Here is a 17,490-nt window from a genome sequence, read left to right as displayed (position 1 = left end):
GCGTGGGCCAACAAAAGGTTATCCAGTCTAATCCCAATTACCAGCTCCAGGTCCGTAACCCTGCAGGTTACAGCACTTTAAGTGCCCATACAACCATCTCTTAAGAGTGGTGAGGGTTTCTGCATCCACCACTCTTCCAGGCAGCGAGTCCCAGATCTCCACAACCATCTGCGTAAAGAAGCCCCCCTCAAATCCCCTCTAAACCTTCCACCAACCACCTCAAAACTATGCCCCCTCATAATAGGCCCCTCCACCAATGGAAATAGGCCCTTACTATCCACTATGTTCAGGCCCCTCAATATTTTGTACATCTCAATGAGGTATCCTCTGTTGTAATGAGAACAAACCCAGCCTATCCAATCTCATTACTAAGATTCTCCATTCCAGGCAGCATCCTAGTAAATCTCCTCTGCACCCTCTCTAGTGCAATCACGTCCTTCCTATAATACGGCGACCAGAACTGCACGCAGTACTCCAGCTGTGGCCTAACCAAAGTATTGTACAATTTAAGCATAACCTCTCTGCTCTTATATTCTATGCCTCGGCCAATAAAGGCAAGCATTCCGTATGCCTTCTTAACCACCTTATCCACCTGGCCTGCTACTTTCAGGGATCTGTGGACAAGCACTCCAAGGTCCCTTTGTTCATCTACACTATTAAGTGGCCTACCACTTAACGTGTATACCCTTTCCTTATTAGCCCTCCCAAAATACATCACCTCACACTTCTCTGAATTAAATTCCATTTGCCACTGTTCTGCCCACCTGACCAGTAGATTGATATCCTCCTGCAGCCCATGACTTTCCTCTTCATTATCAACCACACAGCCAATTTTTGTATCATCTGCAAACTTCTTAATCCTACTCCCTACATTCAAATCTAGATCATTGATGTATACCACAAAAAGCAAGGGACCCAGTACTGAGCGGAATCCCACTGGAAACATCCTTCCAGTCACAAAAACATCCATCAACCATTACCCTGGAAACAAACGTTTTATTTCCAACATGTCCAGCTAACTCTTGATGCTGTGCAATATGTGGCCGAGTGTACACTTTCATTCACACTGGTCAGTCTTGACGGGAATGGTGAATTCAAGATTTCAGACTCCAAATGGCTGCTGCTTGTTTTCAAACACCGCTTGTGCCCTCTATCTCGTGCGTCGTATTATTTACGGGCTGGCAAATGGGGCAGCAGGAATAACCAGGAAAGGAAACCTTTTGTTCTTTTTTTCAAAAATTTGTTACTGTATGTGGGTGTCGCTGGCAAGGCCGACATTCATTGTCACCTGCTCTCACTGGAGAAATGGTAATGAGGCAAATCGTGACTTCAATGAGTGTGCGGATTTGGAACACATGCTGCCGTTTTCAACACCGTCTCCAGATCACGAACAGCTGAACATCTATTTCCCAGCAGGAAGGAGCCCCTGACAGCACTATTTAAAGGGATGAGCAACAACACCTGGGGGCATGTGAGCAAAATCGGTGAAGGTGGCAGGGCAGATTGAGAAAGCAGCTTTAAAGGCTTACAGGATCCTGGGTTTTATAAATCAGCGTCAGCTGTGGCTCAGTGTGTAGCGCTCCCGCCTCGGAGTCAGAAGGTTGTGGATTCAAGTCCCAAGCCAGGGACTTGAGCACATATATCGAGGCTGACACGCTGAGAACAGTGCTGAGGGAGCGCCGCACTGTCGGAGGGGCAGTACTGAGGGAGCGCCGCACTGTCGGAGGGGCAGTACTGAGGGAGCGCCGCACTGTCGGAGGGGCAGTACTGAGGGAGCGCCGCACTGTCGGAGGGGCAGTGCTGAGGGAGCGCCGCACTGTCGGAGGGGCAGCGCTGAGGGAGCGCCGTACTGTCGGAGGGGGCAGTACTGAGAGAGCGCCGCACTGTCGGAGGGGCAGTACTGAGGGAGCGCCGCAGTGTCGGAGGGGCAGTACTGAGGGAACGCCGCAGTGTCGGAGGGGCAGTACTGAGGGAACGCCGCAGTGTCGGAGGGGCAGTGCTGAGGGAGTGACGCACTGTCGGAGGGGCAGTACTGAGGGAGCGCCGCACTGTCGGAGGGGCAGTACTGAGAGAGCGCCGCACTGTCGGAGGGGGCATTACTGAGGGACAGCTGCATTACTGAGGGAGAGCTGGACTGTCGGAGGTGCCGTCTTTCGGATGAGACGTTAAATCGAGGCCCCGTCTGCTCTCTCAGGTGGATGTAAAAGATCCCGTGGCACTATTTTGAAGAGGAGCAGGGGAGTTATCCCCGGTGTCCTGGGGTCAATATTTATCCCTCAATCAACATAACAAAAACAGATTATCTGGTCATAATCACATTGCTGTTTGTGGGACCTTGCTGTGCGCAAATTGGCTGCTGCATTACCCACAGTGACTACACTCCAAAAAGTACTTCATTGGCTGTAAATGCGCTTTGAGGACGCCCGGTGGTCATGAAAGGGGCTATATAAATGCAAGTCTTTCTTTCTTTGCCGGTGGACACCAATCCACTGAGAAAGACCGGTTCAGTTTGCCAACCCCTGGAAGTGAGCACGTGCGGAACTTGGGCTAGAAGTCAAAACCAAGCTTAAGGCAGTGGTCGTGTCATCTCCATGGCTATGAGACTTAAGACAGCTTACAGGTACCACATCAGAGAGCTTGAAAAGAACATAACGGTTATGTTTTTAACCCCTTGTAATCTGCATCACACCTGACCACCAGAGGGCCTACCTGTTGGATCCCAGCATCCCTTGGGAGCACAGTATATAAGCAGGTCAGGCACGAAGCCACCTGCACTCTGGAACTACAATAAAAGGAGCTAAGCTCACACTTGCTCATTACACACAGTACTCGGTCTGACCATTTATGATGAGCATAACAATAACAACATAAGAAATGGGAGCAGGAGACGGCCATAGGGCCCCTCGAGCCTGCTCCGCCATTCAATAAGATCATGGCTGATCTGATCTTGGCCTCAGCTCCACTTCCCTGCTCGCTCCCCATAACCCTCGACTCCCTTATCCTTCAAAAATCGGTCCATCTCTGCCTTCAATGACCCAGCCTCCACAGCTCTCTGGGGCAGAGAATTCCACAGGTTCACGATCCTCGGGAGAAGAAAATTCCTCCTCATCTCCGTCTTAAATGGGCCACCCCTTATTCGGAGACGATGAAAACCTCTAACTCCGGACAGGCTCCGCTGTGTGTGTGTTGGAAAGGAACGTTAAGGACGGGGGAGATGAGTGAGGAATGCTGGGAGCAGCTTGCTGGAGACATGCCTGATTGGCAGACCGCCACTCAGCAAGGCGGGTGCCACTTTGAGAGACAGCTTGTCGAAAGCTGCACAGGAGGATAAAGGGAGAGAAAATAAAAGAGGAAGATTATCTGGGAACCAAAACGCAACCAAATACAGATGTGCCTGCCTGCCTCCACACCCGATCGTGAGTTAGCGACGCCCCCACACCCCCACCTCAACAGCCCAGGCGATGACCCGATCACGATGTCGCCGCCAACCAAACACATGTGCCTCTTGCTTCCTGTTTCAATATGCATAGCCTTACAGCTACCTACGTATAAAACCATCTGCCATTCTTTCGTCCATCTGCTAAACTGGTCCGATCCCAATCTCTGCTCCAATACCAATCCCTCCCTATGTCTGCTACCTCCCTCCAGCCCTACAACGCTCCGGGATCTCGGCGCTCCTCCAATTCTGGCCTTCTCGTAAGTGTCGGCTTTCGGATGAGACGTTAAACCGAGGCCCCGTCTGCTCTCTCAGGTGGACGTAAAAGATCCCACGGCCACTATTTCGAAGAAGAGCAGGGGGAGTTATCCCCGGTGTCCTGGGGCCAACATTTATCCCTCAATCAACATCACTAAAAAACAGATTATCTGATCATTATCACATTGTTGTTTGTGGGAGATTGCTGTGCGCAAATTGGCTGCCACGTTTCCCACATTGCAACAGTGACGACACTCCAAAAGTACTTGGTTGTAAAGCGCTTTGGGACGTTCGGTGGTTGTGAAAGGCGCTATATAAATGCAAGTCTTTCTTTCTTTCTTGCGTATCCCTGATTTTTATCGGTCTCCCAGGGGCGGCCGTGCATTCAGCTGCCTGGACTCCAAGCTCCCTCCCTAAACCTCTCTGCCTCTTTCCTCCTTCAAGACGCTCCTTAAAACCTACCTCTTTGACCAGCTTTTGTTCACCTGTCCCTATATATCGGTATGAAATAAAGAAAGACTTGCATTTAGATAGCGGCTACTACTGGACGTCTCAAAGTGCTTTACAGCCAATGAATTACTTTTTTTTTAAATATAGGAAACACGGCAGCCAATTTGCACACAGCAAGCTCCCACAAACAGCATACATAAGAATATAAGAACATAAGAAATAGAAGCTGGCCACCTGACCCCTCAAGCCTGCTCCGCCATTCAATAAGATCATGGCTGATCTGATCATGGGCTCAGTTCCACTTCCCTGCCCGCTCCCCATAACCCTCGTGTGATATATTCACACAGCACAAGCACACACAGCTTCCTACATGGCAGGCAGCTCTCTCGGAAGCCTCCGGAAATCTGCTTGGTTCTGTTTATTATTAACCCTGCACTTGCAGTACACAACACGTCCACATCCACATGCTTACAGACATCACACCTCGACTCCCTTATCACTCAAAAATCTGTCTATCTCCGCCTCAAATATATTCAATGTCCACAGCTCTCTGGGGCAGAGAATTCCACAGATTTACAACCCTCATGGAAGAAATTCGTCCTCATCTCAGTTTTAAATGGGCGGCCCCTTATTCTGAGACTATGTCCCCTAGTTTTAGTTTCCCCGATGAGTGGAAATATCCTCTCTGCATCCACCTTGTCGAGCCCCCTCATTATCTTATATGGTTTGATGTGATCACCTCTCATTCTTCTGAACTCCAATGTGTATAGACCCAACATACTCAACCTATCTTCATAAGTCAACCCCCTCATCTCCGGAATCAACCGAGTGAACCTTCTCTGAACAGTCTCCAATGCAAGTATATCCTTCCTTAAATACGGAGACCAAAACTGTACACTGTACTCCAGGTGTGGCCTCACCAATACCCTTCACAGTTGTAGCAGGACTTCTCTGTTTTTATACTCTATCACCCTTGCAATAAAGGCCAACATTCCACTTGCCTTTCTGATTAGTTACTGTACCTGGATAGGAACTTTTTGTGTTTCATGCACAAGGACCCCCAGGTCCCTCTGTACTGCAGCACTTTGCAATTTTTCTCCATTTAAATTATAATTTGCTTTTCTATTTTTTTCTGCCAAGTGAATAACTTCACACTTTCCAACATTATAAACCATCTGCCAAATTTTTGCCCACTCACTTAGCCTGTCTTTAATCCCTTTGCAGATATTTTTGTGTCCTCCTCACAATTTGCTTTCCCATCCATCTTTGTATCGTCAACAAACTTGGCTACATTACACTCGGTTCCTTCATCCAAGTCGTTAATATAGATTGTAAATAGTTGAGGACCCAGCACCGATCCCTGCGATACCCAACTAGTTACTGTTTGCCAACCAGAGAATGACCCATTTATCCCGACTCTCTGTTTTATTAGTTAGCCAATCCTGTATCCATGCTAATATGTTACCCCCAACCCCGTGAACTTTTATAATGTGATAATAACCAAATAATCTGCTTTAGTGATGTTGGTTGAGGTATAAATATCAACCAGGACACTGGAGAGAACTCCCCTGCTCTTCTTCAAAATAGTGCCATGGGATCTTTTACGTCCACTTGAGAGGGTGGACGTGGCCTTGGTTTAACGTTTCATCCGAAAGACGGCACCTCTGACAGTGCAGCACTCACTCAGTACTGCCCCTCCGAAATTGTGGCACTTCCTCAGTATTGCCCCTCCAACAGTGCGGTGCTCCCTCAGGACTGCCCCTCCAACAAGCCTCAAGTGGTAAATGTACACCTACATGCATAATTACAAAGAATTATCAGCACACCAACAAGCCATTAGGCCCAACTGGTCCATGCCGCTGTTTATGCTCCTCCATCACATTTTCAGTTCACCTGAGAGAAACATAGGAAATAGGTGCAGGAGTAGGACATTCGGCCCTTCGAGCCTGCACCACCATTCAATAAGATCATGGCTGATCATTCATCTCAGTACCCCTTTCCTGCTTTCTCTCCATACCCCTTTAGCGGTTAGGGCCATATCTAACTGCCTCTTGAATATATCCAACGAACTGGCCTCAACATCTCTCTGCGGTAGAGAATTCCACAGGTTAACAACTCTCTGAGTGAAGAAGAAATTTCTCCTCATCTCGGTCCTAAATGGCTTACCCCTTATCCTTAGACTGTGTCCCCTAGTTCTGGACTTCCCCAACATCGGGAACATTCTTTCTGCATCTAACCTGTCCAGTCCCGTCAGAATTTTATATGTTTCTATGAGATCCCCTCCCATCCTTCTAAACTTCAGTGAATACAGGCCCAGTCGATCCAGTCTCTCCTCATATGTCAGTCCTGCCATCCCATCCCGGGAATCAGTCTGGTGAACCTTCGCTGCACTCCCTCAATAGCAAGAACGTCCTTCCTCAGATTAGGAGACCAAAACTGAACACAATATTCCAGGTGAGGCCTCACCAAGGCCCTGTACAACTGCAGTAAGACCTCCCTGTTCCTATACTCAAATCCCCTCGCTAGGAAGGCCAACATACCATTTGCCTTCTTCACCGCCTGCTGTACCTGCATGCTAACTTTCAATGACTGATGTACCATGACAGCCAGGTCTCGTTGCACCTCCCCTTTTCCTAATCTGCCACCATTCAGATAATATTCTGCCTTCGTGTTTTTGCCTCCAAAGTGGATAACCTCACATTTATCCACATTATATTGCATCTGCCATGCATTTGCCCACTCACCTAACTTGTCCAAGTCACCCTGCAGCCTCTTAGCGTCCTCCTCACAGCTCACACCGCCACCCAGCTTAGTGTCATCTGCAAACTTGGAGATATTACACTCAATTCCTTCATCTAAATCAGCTGGGCCTGCACTGAGCCCTGCGGCACCCCACTAGTCACTGCCTGTCATTCTGAAAAGGACCCGTTTATCCCGACTCTATGCTTCCTGTCTGCCAACCAGTTCTCTATCCACGTCAGTACATTACCCAATACCATGTGCTTTAATTTTGCACACCAATCTCTTGTGTAGGACCTAGTCAAAAGTCTTTTGAAAGTCCAAATACACCACATCCACTGGTTCTCCCTTGTCCACTCTACTAGTTACATCCTCAAAACATTCTAGAAGATTTGTCAAACATGATTTCCCTTTCATAAATCCATGCTGACTTGGACTGATCCTGTCACTGCTTTCCAAATGCGCTGCTATTTCATCTTTAATAATTGATTCCAACATTTTCCCCACTACTGATGTCAGGCTAACCGGTCTATAATGACCTGTTTTCTCGCTCCCTCCTTTTTAAAAAAGTGGTGTTACTTTAGCTACACTCCAGTCCATAGGAATTGATCCAGAGTCGATAGACTGTTGGAAAATGATCACCAATGCATCCACTATTTCTAGGGCCACTTTAAGTACTCTGGGATACAGACTACCAGGCCCCGGGGATTTATCGGCCTTCAATCCCATCAATTTCCCTAACACAATTTCCTGCCTAATAAGGATTTCCTTCAGTTCCTCCTTCTCGCTAGACCCCCAGTCCCCTAGTATTTCCGGAAGGTTATTTGTGTCTTCCTTCGTGAGGACAGAACCAAAGTATTTGTTCAATTGCTCTGCCATTTCTTTGTTCCCCATTATAAATTCACCTGAATCTGACTGCAAGGGACCTACATTTGTCTTCACTAATCTTTTTCTCTTCACATATCTATAGGAGCTTTTGCAGTCAGTTTTTATGTTCCCAGCAAGCTTCCTCTCATACTCTATTTCCCCCTCCTAATTAAACCCTTTGTCTTCCTCTGCTGAATTCTTAATTTCTCCCAGTCCTCAGGTTTGCTGCTTTTTCTGGCCAATTTATATGCCTCTTCCTTGGATTTAACACTATCCTTAATTTCCCTTGTTAGCCACGGTTGAGCCACCTTCCCCATTTTATTTTTACTCCAGATAGGGATGTACAATTGTTGAAGTTCATCCATGTGATCTTTAAATGTTTGCCATTGCCTATCCACCGTCAACCCTTTAAGTATAATTTGCCAGTATATTCTAGCCAATTCACGTCTCATACCATTGAAGTTACCTTTCCTTAAGTTCAGGACCCTAGTCTCTGAATTAACTGAGTCACTCTCCATCTTAATAAAGAATTCTACCATATTATGGTCACTCTTCCCCAAAGGGCCTCGCACAAGATTGCTAATTAGTCCTTTCTCATTACACATCACCAAGTCTAGGATGGCCAGCCCTCTAGTTGGTTCCTCGACATATTGGTCTCGAAAACCATCCCTAATACACTCCAGGAAATCCTCCTCCAACGTATTGCTCCCAGTTTGGTTAGTCCAATCAATATGTAGATTAAAGTTGCCCATGATAACTGCTGTACCTTTATTGCACGCATCCCTAATTTCTCGTTTGATGCTGTCCCCAACCTCACTACTTCTGTTTGGTGGTCTGTACACAACTCCCACTAGCGTGTTCTGCCCTTTGGTATTCCACAGCTCCACCCATACAGATTCCACATCATCCAAGCTAATGTCCTTCCTTACTATTGCATTAATTTCCTCTTTAACCAGCAACGCTACCCCACCTCCTTTTCCTTTTTGTCTATCCTTCCTGAATGTTGAATACCCCTGGATGTTGAGTTCCCAGCCTTGGTCACCCTGGAGCCATGTCTCCGCGATGCCAATTATATCATATTCGTTAATTGCTGCCTGCGCAATTAATTTGTCCACCTTATTCTGAATACTCCTCACATTGAGGCAAAGCCTTCAGGCTTGTCTTTTTAACACACTTTGCTCCTTTGGAATTTTGCTGTAATGTGGCCCTTTTTGATTTGTGTCTTGGGTTTCTCTGCCCTCTACTTTTACTTTTCTTTTTTCTATCTTTTGCTTCTGCCCCCATTCTACTTCCCTCTGTCTCTCTGCATAGGTTCCCATCCCCTGGCCATATTAGTTCAACCCCTCCCCAACAGCACTAGCAAACACTCCCCACTAGGACATTGGTTCCGGTCCTGACCAGGTGCAGACCGTTATCAGCATAACCCTCTATTCCCTTCTCCCTCATGTGTTTATCCAGCTTCCCTTTAAATGCATCGATACTATTCGCCTCAACCACTCCCTGTGGCAGCGAGTTCCCCGAGTTCCGTATTAGATTTATTAGTGGCTAGCTTATATTTGTGTCCTTAGTTTTGGACTTCTCTACGTCTACCCTGTCGAACTCCTTTCATAATCATAAAGGCCTTCAACAGGTCACCCCTCAGCCTTCTCTTTGAGAGAAAATAGCCCCGGCCTGTTCATCCTTTCCTGCTAGTTATTGTAATGTGTGCACCGGTGAGCATGCACACAGGTTTGTAGAACTGTTGAGCACGCGGTGTCCACCGGTACGCTCGCGGCCTTCCGCGAGCGACTGGAGTGCATCATCACCCCCGGCAACCAAATTTTTATTTAATTTATTCAGTTTTCTAGTTGTTGTGCCCCTGTAACAAGGAGGGGGTGGGGGCACTTGGTTAATTGTAGGACATAAAATAGTTGTAGAGCTGTTGAGTTGGGAGTGGCTTAGCCAGTCACGTGATGTTCACAAGACTCAATAAAACCCCAGCCAGTTGGGTTCGGGGGATCCACAATGAGGCAGGTGGTTGTGAGCTACACTAACTGTGTAGTGCGATTGTTAAACCTTTTGCTAATAAATCAACTAGTTCTTAATAGCAATGTGTTGCTGTGAATTCTCAAGCAAAGAACCCATGAAGCAAATACATTACAGCTATAACCTCTCAGTATCATCCTTGTAAATTGGTTTCTTGCACCTTCTGCAGTGGCTCTATATTCTAACATCCCCAGCATTGAAGCACTGACCACACTCGAACAGCTCCGCTGGGCAGATCACATTGTTTGCATGCCAGACACGAGACTCCTAAAGCAAGTGCTCTACTCGTAACTCTTTCATGGCAAACGAGCCAAAGGTGGGCAGAGGAAACGTTACAAGGACACCCTCAAAGCCTCCCTGATAAAGTGCAACATCCCCACCGACACCTGGGAGTCCCTGGCCCAAGACTGCCCTAAGTGGAGGAAGTGCATCTGGGAGGGCGCTGAGCACCTCGAGTCTCGTCGCCGAGAGCATGCAGAAACCAAGCACAGGCAGCGGAAGGAGCGTGCGGCAAAACCTGTCCCACCCACCCTTTCCCTCAACGACTATCTGTCCCACCTGTGACAGGGTCTGTGGCTCTCGTATTGGCCTGTTCAGCCACCTAAGGACTCACTTTAAGAGTGGAAGTAAGTCTTCCTCGATTCCGAGGGACTGCCTATGATGATGATGATGATTCGGTTTGTAATGTAGAGACCAGAACCGTGCACAGTACTCCAAACGCGGTCTAACCAAGGCTCTATATACAATTTCAACTTCAGAATAGTTTCATAAAGAGTCGAATAAAATCCCACAATCACTGACCCACCACAAGAACATACATATCAGAAACAGGAGCAGGAGGAGGCCATTCGGCCCCTCGAGCCTTGCTCCGCCATTGAACAAGATCGTGGCTGATCTGACCTCGGGCTCAGCTCCATTTCCCCGCCCGCTCCCCGTAACCCTCGACACCCCCGCCGACCATTTGAGAATTGTGCGGTTTGGTCTGCCCGTCGAACCGCAAGGCCCGCAAAAAGGCGCTCCCCGTACCTGCGGCAGGGCGATGCTGAGCTGTCGCTGCAGGGACTCCTTCTCGTGGCCCAGCTCGCGCAGGCGGAGCTGGGCACCGGCCAAGCTCTCCTGGGTCTCCCGCAGGCTCTCCAGCAGCCGCTCGCGCTCGTTCAGCATGTTGACCATCAGCTGCTCGAAGTTGGCGTCGTCCGATCCATACTGGGAGCCCCGGCGGTTGTCCTCGTTGATGGTCGGCATCACTTCGCACATCATCTTGCCCCCCCACCCACCGCCCCCCCCCCCGCCCCTGGGTTAGACCATCGGAAACCTCAGAGAGACGGGACGGCGGACCGGTGGGATCGTGGACGTTGTCGCGGCGACGTGCGCGTGAGCGCGTGCCCCAAACCGCAAGTCCGCGGCAGATTAGCGCTGAAAGACAAAAACCACAGAAATGTATATTAATGTAAAGTGATCCAGAACCATTAGTATGTCGATGCACAAGATAAGTTCACTCTGCTCCAGAAAGTGCTGTACAAGAAATGTTTTAGGTGCTTCACAAGTTACTCGAACTCAGAAATATGTAACTTGAGAGGGTCACAGAGATGGCGCCCATTGGTCCAGAACAAGGCTCTTGTGTTGCTCTTGCATTGCAACCCAGCCAATGGGGGCTGCCTCCTGAGCCGGCAGATTGCTGTTGGCAAGGTTACGCAGCTCACCGCTGGAGCCGACTACAAACTTGGCAACTGGACCTCGGCACAGAAAACCCCACAATACTCGAAAGAGAGAGGCTTTACATGTGAGAAGATCTGAGGTGGGGGGGGGGGATTGATTGTAAAAGCCAGAGGGGGGAGAAATTCGGTGTTGCCCCTGTTTTGGAGGGGGGGGGGGGGGGCACGGTGACAGTCAGGATTCGCGAGAGTTAGCGCCAGACGCTAAAGTCTCGACCCTCCCTCTCCCCCACCCCCCCACCCCCAGAAGGAAGCGGAGCTGCTAAATCAATCGGCGACACTTCCTCTCTGGTGCCGCTAACGGGGCGCGCGCCTCGGCGGCGCTGCCGTGTCCGAGGGGCCCCTCCCTCACTTAAAGGGAAAGGCCCACGCTGCCGACTCTGCAGAAGGGAACGGGACCGGTCTGGACCACCGGGGAGCGGGGGGGGGGGGGGGGGGGGGGAGAGCCACGGGATCAGCCCGGCGCTCAGAGCAGCGAGCTGAGCGATCGCGGCCCCCGTCCCCGGAGGCGGCGGCGGGGGGAAAACACAGGGCAAGTTTATTTTATTTTCCATCGGCTGCCTCGCCTTTGATCGTCGCCCCGGTAACGGCCGGACGCTCGATCCCCGCCCCCCCTGAATCCGTCGGGTATTTTCACCCGGTGCTGCCGCGGGGGGGGGGGGGGGGGGGGGGGGGAGGGTGGGGGGGAACGGCGAGCGAACGTGAATTTCGGGTCGGGAACGCTACCGGGGCGATGCACGCGGCGATGATGTCACGACCTCTGCCGCTGCTAAACGCCCGCCCAATATGGCGGGAGTCGATGCCAGCACCAAGCCCGGCCGGTAAGACAGTCGCGCCCTGTTAGCGCCCGTGGTGAGGGAGAGCTAACGGGAGGAGGAAAGGCACCGAGGTTTTGGCCCACAGTCTCTCCACAATCCACCTGAAATCCCGCACTGCAATTCCCTTCCCCTGCCTCTCCAACTGCTTCGCCGCCTCTTAAGACAACAACTTGCGTCTTTAATGTAGTAAAACGGCCCAAGGCGCGTCACAGGAGCGTCATCGAGCACAATTTGACACCGAGCCACACAAACCGCGATCAGGACAAACGTCCAGAATCTTGGCGCGCGCACTCACATGACAAAGTGGGTACAGGGTGAGGCTGGGTGGGTCACCAGAGACGATCTGGCTCTCGGAGGGGCTCGCTGGGCCACTTCAGGGGCCAGTTAAGTCGACCACGTCGAGTGTGGAACAGGAGTCACGTGTAGGCCCAGCCCGGGTAAGGACGACAGGTTTCACCCCTTAATAAAGGACACTGGTGAACCAGATGGGGTTTTACAACAATCCAACCGTTTTATGGTCACTTTCGCTGATACCGGCATTTTGTTCTAGATTTTTTTTTTTTTAAACTGAATTCAAATTCCCGAACTGCCAGTGCCAGCTTGTGGTATCCGGATTAGTTTCAGGATTAAATCAGAAATGATCAGAACCCCTCAAACAGTTAGTAAACGGCCCGGCTGATGAGAAAGAGGGACTTGCATTTATATAGCGCCTTTCACGGTTGTCCCAAAGCGCTTTACAGCCAATGAAGCACTTTTGAAGTGCAGGCACGGTTAGAATGTGGGAAACGTGGGTGAGAGCACTGCGCAGGGCAGTACTGGCCGAACATCCCAAGTTTGCTCTTGGCTCACTTCCAAGGGAACTGATCTCACCTGGCAGCACCCTCGCCTCAGAGTCAGAAGGTTGTGGGTTCGAGTCCCACTCCAGGGACTTGAGCACAAAAATCTAGGCCCACACTCCCAGTGCAGTGCTGAGGGAGCGCCGCACTGTCGGAGGGGGGCGTCTTTCGGATGAGACGTTAAACCGAGGCCCCGTCTGCTCTCAGGTGGACGTAAAAGATCCCATTTTGAAGAAGAGCAGGGAGAGGGTGCTGTCCTGGGGCCAATATTTATCCCTCAGCCAACACCTTAAAAAAACAGATTATCTGGTTATTGCTGTTTGTGGGAGCTTGCTGTGCACAAATTGGCTGCCGCGTTTCCCACATTACAACAGCGACTACACTTCAAAAGTATTGAATTGGCTGTAAAGCACTTTGGGGTGTCTGGCAGACGTGACCGGCGCTATATAAATGCAAGTTCTTTCATTTATATAAAAAAAAGGCACAACAACTGCTGTTCCACAGTGAAGAGGGGGTGAGGGTGGGGCGTGGGGGCAGGAGGAGGGAGGGGGGAAATCAGCCAGTTCCTAACTGCTGACCATTAACCCTTGCTGGAAAGCAGGAATAACAAGGAGAACTGGATAAGGCTCAGCTGTGACGCCCTCAGTAGTCAAATAGACCGTGGCACTCTACCATACCCCAGCAACAACCTCAGGGGAAATGATAAGAAAGAACTTGCATTCATATAGCACCTTTCACATCCACAGGACGTCTCAAAGCGCTTCACAGTCCATCAATTACTTACAAAGAGCAGTCACTGTGGGAAACGCGGCAGCCAATTTGCGCACAGCAAGCTCCCACACACAGCAATGTGATAATGACCGACAGTGCGGCGCTCCTCAGCACTGCCCCTCCGACAGTGCGGCGCTCCCTCAGCACTGCCCCTCCGACAGTGCGGCGCTCCCTCAGCATTGCCCCTCCGACAGTGCGGCGCTCCCTCAGCACTGCCCCTCCGACAGTGCGGCGCTCCCTCAGCACTGCCCCTCCGACAGTGCGGCGCTCCCTCAGCACTGCCCCTCCGACAGTGCGGCGCTCCCTCAGCACTGCCCCTCCGACAGTGCGGCGCTCCCTCAGCACTGCCCCTCCGACAGTGCGGCGCTCCCTCAGCACTGCCCCTCCGACAGTGCGGCGCTCCCTCAACACTGGCACTGGGAATGTCAGCCTGGATTATGCTCTCAAATCTCTGGAGCGGGACTTGAAGCGACGCTTTTCTGACTCAGGCGAGAGTGCTGCCCACTGAGTCAAACCAAGACCGGTAAAGGAGAGCGATAAATGGGGGAGGGGGATATAAAAGATGATTTTAAAAAACCCTCACAAATTGAGTTCAAAGTATTCTCCTTGCTCTCTCATACAGGGTTTAATAATGTACCAGCTTCTGATTACAGACACAGTTATCTTAGTATCACACTTTATATAACAGAACGCATCAGAACTGCTCAGCCGGAATAATCGTTGCATCTGCAACTTTAGTTCCTATTTTCTTTTATCTTTGATATTTACTTGCATCCTTGCCCGGTCTCGCCTATCCGTGTCTCGCCTATCCGTGTCTCCGGCATTGCAGTGCTGCCGCCTGTCAGTGCCATCAGAGCGACAATAACGAAGAAAACACCACCACCGTTGTTTTCCTCACACTGTCCATCACAGCAACATCCGGGGAGGTTCACCTTTAACTCCGAGGCTGCGTTGGCAACCCCATTGCTCCGGCTGAAATGAGCTAGATCCCGGGATGGGAGTCTCTGGGACTCTCCTGAGTCCGAACATAAGAAATTGGAGCAGGAGTCGGCCATTCGGCCCCTCGAGCCTGCTCCGCCAGTCAATACGATCACGGCTGATCTGATCATGGATTCCATTCCACTTCCCTGCCCGCTCCCCATAACCCTCGACTCCCTTATCGTTCAACAATCTGTCCATCTCCACCTTAAATATAGTCAATGACCCAGCCTCCACAGCTCTCTGGGGCAGAGAATTCCAAAAATTCATGACCCACAAAGAAGAAAATCCTCCTCAATTCTGTTTTAAATGGGCGACCCCTTATTCTGAGACTATGCCTCCTAGTTCTGGATTCCCCCACGAGGGAAAACATACTCTCTGCATCTACCCGGTCGAGCCCCCTACGTCTGACAACCTGAACTACTCAATCCCCTAAACTAGCTGCGAAACTGGGGAGGGTGAGGGGGGGGGGGGTGAGGGAGCGAGGGGGCGAGGCTTGTCGGGGTGAGGGGGAGAGGGAGGCTTGTCGGGGGGGAGGGGGAGGGGAGGCTTGTCGGGGTGAGGGGGAGCGTGAGGGGGAGCGTGAGGGGGAGGCTTGTCGGGGTGAGGGGGAGGCTTGTCGGGGGTGGGGGGAGGGGGGGAAGGCTTGTCGGGGGTGGGGGGGGGGGGAGGGGGTGCTTGTTGGGAGGTGGGGGGGGAGGGGGTTGTTGGGTGGGTGGGGCAGGGAAGCCCATCACTGACACACTCCCGTTCAGTGGGACTGCACACATCCAAAGATGGAATTTGCACCATGGCCCATTCGGCCCATCAGGTCCAGGCTGGTGTATATCCTCCACACCAGCCTCCTCAGTGCCAGCCGTGGCTCAGTGGGCAGCACCCTCGCCTCTAAATCAGAAGGCTGTGGGTTCAAGTCCCTCTCCAGGGACTTGAGCACATAAATCTAGGCTGACACTCCCAGTGCAGTGCTGAGGGAGTGCCTCACTGTCGGAGGTGCCGTCTTTCAGATGAGACGTTAAACATCTGCTCTCTCAGGTGCACATATAAGATCTCAAGGCCACTATTTCAAAGAAGAGCAGGGGAGTTCTCCCCAGTGTCCTGGGGCCAATATTTATCCCTCAACCAACATAACAAAAAAGCAGATTATCTGGGTCATTACCACATTGCTGTGTGTGGGAGCTTGCTGTGCACAAATTGGCTGCCACGTTTCCCACATTACAACAGTGACTACACTCCCAAAAGTACTTCATTGGCTGTAAAGCGCTTTGGGACGTCCGGTGGTCGTGAAAGGCGCTATAGAAATGCAAGTCTTTCTTTTCCTCCCATCTGTAAGAAATCGTGGAATGCAAGAAAGAGTCTTAAACAGGTTCCCCAGCTCAGCAGTTTGCCCATGTTGATGACACTGAAGGATTCTAATCACATCGGATAAGGAGTTGTACAGAGAGCTGAGTTACAAGGGCATAATGCAAAAACAGGCCTTGACAAGAGGTCTAGCAAGGACCCTTGAGATTTTAAAAATCTGTCCAAGGTGTGATCTCACAGGAAGGGGAGGGTTTTCCCACACAAGAGTTGAGACAAAGAATTCGACTGTGGCAAAATGTGAGGTTATCCACTTTGGCAGAAAAAATAGAAAAGCAAATTATAATTTAAATGGAGAAAAATTGCAAAGTGCTGCAGTACAGAACGACCTGGGGGTCCTTGTGCATGAAACACAAAAAGTTAGTATACAGGTACAGCAAGTGATCAGGAAGGGAAATGGAATGTTGGCCTTTGTTGCAAGGGGGATGGAGTATAAAAGTAGGGAAGTCCTGCTACACCTGTACAGGGTATTGGTGAGGCCACACCTGGAGTACTGCGTACAGTTTTGGTTTCCATATTTAAGGAAGGATATACTTGCATTGGCGGCAATTCAGAGATCGGTTGATTCTGGAGATGAGGGCGTTGACTTATGAAGATAGGTTGGACCTATACACATTGGAGTTCAGAAGAATGAGAGGTGATCTTATCGAAACATATAAGATAATGAGGGGGCTTGACAGGGTAGATGTAGAGAGGATGTTTCCCCTCATGGGGGAATCTAGAACTAGGGGACATAGTCTCAGAATAAGGGGCCGCCCATTTAAAACGGAGATGAGGAGGAATTTCTTCTCTCAGAGGGTTGTAATTCTGTGGAATTCTCTGCCCCAGAGAGCTGCGGAGGCTGGGTCATTGAGTATATTTAAGGCGGAGATAGACAGATTTTTGAGCGAAAAGGGAGTGAAGGGTTATGGGGAGCGAGCGGGGAAGTGGAGCTGAGGCCAAGATCGGATCAGCCATGATCTTATTGAATGGCAGAGCAGGCTCGAGGGGCCATATGGCTTACTCCTGCTCCTATTTCTTATGTTCTCATATACTAGGTTAAATGGTCCTGTCCATATCCTACTCCTGGCCCACCCCTAAAAAGAGAATAAAAGAAAGATCTAGAAGGTGTTTCAGGGCAGACGGTGAAGACAAGAACTGTTCGTCCCACCAGCTAGCTGTCCGATTGGGACTAGTACCAGCTACTGGTCTTGGTCGTATGTCCACCATGCCTATCCTGATTGGGTGTTGTGTTTGACTAT

The 17,490-nt window shown here is 50.3% G+C and overlaps 1 protein-coding gene across 2 annotated transcripts in view; it reads right to left on the bottom strand.

Moving 5' to 3' along the window:
* Positions 1-11,035, bottom strand: part of LOC139230533 (liprin-alpha-3-like) — a 131,878-nt gene extending 120,843 nt beyond the window's left edge. For both annotated transcript variants that reach the window (XM_070862368.1, XM_070862367.1), the window contains exon 1: positions 10,802-11,035. In XM_070862368.1, coding sequence (XP_070718469.1) covers positions 10,802-11,035 — 234 coding nt within the window. The remainder of the gene's footprint in view (positions 1-10,801) is intronic.
* Positions 11,036-17,490: the final 6,455 nt, after the last annotated feature.

This window comes from Pristiophorus japonicus, chromosome 19 (assembly GCF_044704955.1).
Source record: "Pristiophorus japonicus isolate sPriJap1 chromosome 19, sPriJap1.hap1, whole genome shotgun sequence".
Taxonomy (NCBI): Eukaryota; Metazoa; Chordata; class Chondrichthyes; family Pristiophoridae; genus Pristiophorus; species Pristiophorus japonicus.
The sequence above is the reverse complement of the archived record's forward strand: the minus strand, read 5'-3'. Positions and strand labels throughout refer to the sequence as shown.